General features: G+C 34.1%; 1 protein-coding gene across 1 annotated transcript in view; it reads left to right on the top strand.

Annotated features, from left to right (window-relative positions):
* LOC110020179 (condensin-2 complex subunit D3) overlaps positions 1-4,198 on the top strand; it is a 21,448-nt gene extending 17,250 nt beyond the window's left edge. Inside the window, exons 5-9 of the mRNA XM_020718185.1 lie at positions 1,941-2,028; positions 2,410-2,524; positions 2,607-2,727; positions 3,083-3,257; positions 3,430-4,198. Of these exons, the coding sequence (XP_020573844.1) occupies positions 1,941-2,028; positions 2,410-2,524; positions 2,607-2,727; positions 3,083-3,257; positions 3,430-4,152 (1,222 nt within the window). The 3' untranslated portion in view covers positions 4,153-4,198. The remainder of the gene's footprint in view (positions 1-1,940; positions 2,029-2,409; positions 2,525-2,606; positions 2,728-3,082; positions 3,258-3,429) is intronic.
* The last annotated feature ends 1,578 nt before the right edge of the window (positions 4,199-5,776 follow it).

Below are 5,776 nucleotides of genomic sequence, written 5' to 3'. Positions count from 1 at the left end.
GAAATTAACGAGCCGAACACGAGCTGTTCGCGAACAACGAGCCATTTTGACAGCCCTAGTTATGGCGCTCATGCGGGGAGAGTCGTATGGTTCTCCTTTTTCATTAATAATAATAATATTATTATTATTCTTCTATTAGGAATTAATAATAATAATTGCTATAGTAATATGAAGTAGCCGCTTTAATGCATATGGCATGTGGCTATGCTACAGACATTAATATGTAATGGCAAAACCATTTTTTCCCTTCCATGAATAATTTTTAAAAAAAAATTAAAATCCATGTTTTGGCTCATATCCTCTCATTCGTTATGCACTCTCATTTCTCATCGTTATTTCCCATTGACTTCCTGTCTCTTTTTCTCACACTCATCATTTTGCTTCCTTGCTCGTGAATATTTTTTAACTATAGCACAAAATGAGATGTTGATCCTCTTGCAAATGGCCCAGTCACATCATTTTGATTTGATGGGGAACTATTTTTGATAGATTATAGGTGATTTTGTGCACGTGACACCATGAACAAAGACCCTTATACATCTTTATTAGTGTAGTGGAATGATCTATTTTCCACCAACTCTTCACATGATGAATTGTTCCTAAAATTTTGGACACAAGAGGAAGAATGACGGGATGGTTAAAACGAATAGCACCGAAGCTTCCCATGAGCTTTAACACCACCGCCACACACACACACACATGTTAATTTGAAGGAACTTGATGTTGACAGAGCTACGCATGAGAGCAAAAACAAATGCATGTTAAGCGGCTCAATGGAAAACATGTTGCTCATTACAATAAAAAGCATGTGAAGCGATGCATTAAAAAAACATGTATATGTTGGATAAAAAATGTGCATTATACATAGGCATGCATCTCCATGAAAGCCTTATTATCAATTATATGACAATTTTAAACTAGAAATAATTCCGAAATTACTTTTTAATGAGGATTTTCATGCAAAAGAAATCCAATGATAAATCATGCCACACATTTTTTTATCCGAGCCAAAAAAAAAAAAAATCCACCTTGAAATCCACCTTGAAATAATGCTAATTAATAATGCTAATTCCTTTTTGATTCATATATTCATATGCGTTGATTTAACACTATATCTACCTCATTTACACACCACTCCTATGCAAACGTTTTTGATGTAATTATTTAATGATGGTTTCTTTGTTATCCAGTATTTGGATTCATGTAACATAGCTTATATTTTTGGAATTTACGAACTTTTCCTTGTAGGCTTTCTTATATCCATTTATGATGTCCTAAAGACTTTCACATTGTAATTAATTGGTATTAATTTTGTGAGATTTGTCATACTTTCTATCTCCATTCATCAGCTTATGTTCTTTTATCATAAACTAGAGACACTTATATTCTTTTATCATAATACTAGAATCAAAACATTTAAACTTATCAATCAACATGATTTACTTCTAGCTCGATTAGTATAAATATGCCAAATTCAGTGAAATTGTTAACAATGTACTCAGCGTTTAGAGTACGAAGATAAACTATATTGTTCTAATTAATATTTTCATTCATTAAAAGGACCTATTCATTTGTTCTCTATTGTTTGGGTTTGACAATCTTGAAACTGATCTCATCCACCTGCCCACCCATTGATTATCACAGTCTATCTTCTCCCAAGCTCTCACTCTCGTGTCCCAATTCTTTACACTGCAGCAGTACATTTTTTTATTATTTTATATATATATATATATATATATATATATATATATTATAAATTTGAAAAAAATTGCTCTTTTTTGTGTGACTAAGTGATTGTCTTGTTATTTTTTGTATTGTGAAATAATATTCGGCCATAAAAGGCAACATCTGAGAAGTTTGCTTTTTCATAAAGTGGCTTTATGGTCTTCTTTATTTGGGTTACATTCTCACGAATTATCTTATGCTGCTTGAATCAACAGTTACATTCCAAAGATAACCACTGCTTTGCGTGATCCTTGTGAAGTTGTGAGAAGACAGACATTCATCTTGCTTTCAAGGTTACTGCAGGTTTGTTTTTACTGATCACTTAGAACTTAGAGGTTTGCTATAGGTCAAATTAAATGCTTAAGGGCCATTTGAGATCACTGTTATTTTCAATTTTTTATTTTATTTTATTTTATGTCTTGATTTGAAACAAATCATGTTTGATATATCGGAAGTAAGATATGATTGTTTAAAAAAACACTCAAAACACTTAAAAGTTGTATTGAGTTTTTTTAAAAACGTGTTAATTTATTTTTAGAAATAAAAAATAAAAATAAAAAAATATATAAAAACACACTAAACAAATATATTCTTAAAAATAAAAGAAAAAACTAAAAAAAAAAAGGACATTTGATTTCCAACAAGGCCTTATGCCCCTCTCACAAAAACCAATCTTTAGTGCAGAGAGACTATGTGAAGTGGAGAGGTGCTCTATTCCTGAGATTCCTATTGTCCCTTGTTGACGATTCTGAAAAGATAAGAAGTCTTGCAGATTATTTATTTGGGAACATTCTTAAAGGTTCAACTCTCTATTAACTGCTCACCTTACTTCCTTGCCAACCTTTCTAGAGCATTTTTTTCTGATTGATATATTTATGCAGTCAAGGCACCCCTCCTTGCATATAACAGTTTTATAGAAGCTATATTTTTTCTTAATGGTTGCAATGCACATTCTGGACAAAGTGAGGCTCCTGAAAAAGTTTCTCAGCTTTTTTCATTAAGGTATCTCATGACACAGATATAAAGCCATACATGGCTGGGTTCTAGTCTCTCACTTTCCTTCAATCGGTTTGGGAATATTTTTTGATAAGAGAAAAGTGTCAAAATGGTCCCCTCAGTTTTTGTAGGGACCCATTTTAGTCCCGGAGTCTATAAAAGTGTCAATTTAGTCACTAGATTCTTTTAATGGGCTCATGGTGATTATTTCAACTTATATTAAAAGATTAGAAATTAATTTGACATTTTTATAAATTCTAGGACTAAAATAACTCCATGTAAAGAGTTGGGGAACTATTTTAGCTCTCTACTCCTTTTTATTAAAAAAAAAAACTACTTTTGATAATTTTGTTTACTGCAGTGGCAAAGATGAAAAAGCGAGATCAAAGAGGATGCACATATATGTTTCTTTGTTAAAACAAATGGCACCAGAACATCTTTTAGCTACCTCAGCTAAGTTGTGTGCAGAGATATTGGCAGCTGCTTCAGATGGGTTGCTCAGCATTGATGATGTTGCCGGACAATCTGTTGTGCGGGTATGCATCAACCTTTAGTTATCATCACAATCTTAGTCAATGCAAGATCCTTTTAAATTTTGGCTTTCATCAAAAGCTCAACCTTTGATTCATGAACGCACGAACAACATCATGTAAGATCGTCGAGCTTTTATGTACTCCTATGGCTCACTAATTCTTCATTATATGATAGGACTGTCTCCACATTTTGGCCTGCAAAGAGATGCGAATCCAATCAAGCAAAGCTTCCGATACCGCCGAGATGGACGACGAAGGCGGAGACTACGGCGGAGCCGCCGGAGCGACGGTCCTCGCTGCCAAAGGCCGCGTAGTCACCCAAGTTGCGAAGAAGAATCTAGTCCAGCATGCCGTCCCGATATTCATCGAGCTCAAACGGCTTCTCGAAAGCAAAAACAGTCCTCTAATGGGCAGCCTCATGGACTGCCTCCGCGTGCTTCTCAAGGACTACAGGAAGGAAATTGACGAGATCCTCGTCGCCGATAAACAGCTCCAGAAGGAGCTCATCTATGACATGGAGAAATACGAGGCCGCAAAGGCCAAATCCACCGTTGCAGAAGCCATGGCGAATCCTCAGCAGAACCAGAACGTTTTATCGCCTGCCGACAGGGCCGTATCTGCCACCAGCATCTTCGTAAAGCTGTCGGAGAAATTGGGCAGCGGCGGCAAGATTGGTTCGGCCGTGGCTGATGCGGCGGCGGAGGTGACGGCGAAGTCGGTGCTCAGGGAGGCTAACCAGAGCACGAGCAGGAAGGGGACGGTGCTGCCATCGAAGAGCATACCGCGGGTTAGGTTTAGCGGCGACGCGCGAGGCAGCGATGGAGCTGCCGCACAGCAAGCTCATGTGCTCCAGTCTCTTCGGCGGAGAAAGATGTTCGAGTCTGATGATGAGGATTAGTTTATGTTTATATGAATGCGTGATTTCAGCATTTTTTGCATTCGTTAGAAAATTACAATGTCATATAATATATATATATATGTATATATCTATATGCTATTTTGATTATAGATTTGTTGAGATTAGAGTTATTGGAGTTTACAAATTAACTTTTTGGGATAAGTATATACATATCTTCCTAACTTTTGTTATTTATAAAATATAGTACTCGTGTTATATTTGAGCGAATGAATCAATATATTTGCGTTACGATTATGATTTCATAATTTGATTTTTATATAGCTTTAAATCTCGCGTCAATTTTTGTAATAATTTTGCTGAAATTCAAGATGAATAATATTAGTTTGTCTTTGAAAAATAAGATAGCTTGTGAAAAAAAGTTTTCTTTAAAAAATACTCAAAAAATTGAAAAATAAAATAGAAATCATGATGCTATTTGAGAGCTAAAACACCTGACTGTTCAATCAATCGGTTCCCTTTTCCAAATGGTCCCTTACAAACCATATATTTGAAAGATAATTCACAAAAAGGAAAATTGGCGTTTGGTTGCCTTTTAACAAATCGCACTCTGAGATAATAAATTTATAATTTCTCATTGTCCAAGGGGCATAATGGAACTTTCACTTGCCATTAATTTTCACTGGCATTGGTTTTTATTTTATAGTTTAGATTTGGACATAGAAAAAGTGCTTTGTTCGCGAATATTACGTGTTTGTTTTTGTTAAATAGCTCATATTTTATTCGTTCTTCAAATAAATAAGTCGAACACAAATAAATTTTCTTAGCTTAAGTGGAACATGAATAAATTTTCTTAGCTTGTTTTCAACTTGATTTGATTCGAAATAACTAAATAATTAAATAATAAGCATATTTATTTATATCTTTTTTTGTATTAATTAATTATGATTTATTTAAAAATATTATATTTTATTATTTTTAAAAATACTTGTGGTGTTATCATAAAAAAATTTAAATATAGGTGCTAGATATGTAAATACATAAAAATTGGGTGGTATGTATTCAAATACCAATTCGGAAATCCCCACTCGCCTCATTTTATACATGTAAATATATAAGAATTGGGGGTATATATGGAAAATTCAAGTTGCCTTTTCAAAATTCCTGCGACCAAACACATAAATATATAGTAATTGGTTTCGTGGACAAATAAATATATATTAATTGGTTGGTATGTATGTAAAAGTGCTTAAAATCGGGTGGTATGATGCAAATATCAATTGGAAAGATTTCCACCGGCCTCATTTTATATATGTAAATATATAGCTGTTGGATCATAATTAGTCCTTTGTGAATGACCTCCCGAGAGTTAGAGCAGAGTGAAAGAGATAAATGAAAAGAGAGTAGAATAAGTCTGAAATTTCTTTAGGGAGAATCAAAGAGAGGACCTCTTATTCCTATTTTATCTTATAGTAGCGTGTTTTATATAATTACATAAAGGAGGGAACAATTATGGAAAATGTATTTAATGACATTAAGGGTCTAATTGATTGTATAGATTTTACGTCATATTTGTATTACAATTTGAGCTTCAGCATTAGCGGTAATTGGTTGGTTTCCTGGCTTGAAGTCAGCCGACTGAGGTGATCGAGTGGTGTCTGTGCCC

The sequence above is a fragment of the Phalaenopsis equestris genome, unplaced genomic scaffold (assembly GCF_001263595.1).
Source record: "Phalaenopsis equestris unplaced genomic scaffold, ASM126359v1 Scaffold000094, whole genome shotgun sequence".
NCBI classification, from domain to species: Eukaryota; Viridiplantae; Streptophyta; class Magnoliopsida; order Asparagales; family Orchidaceae; genus Phalaenopsis; species Phalaenopsis equestris.
This window is presented reverse-complemented; position numbering and strand designations above follow the sequence as displayed.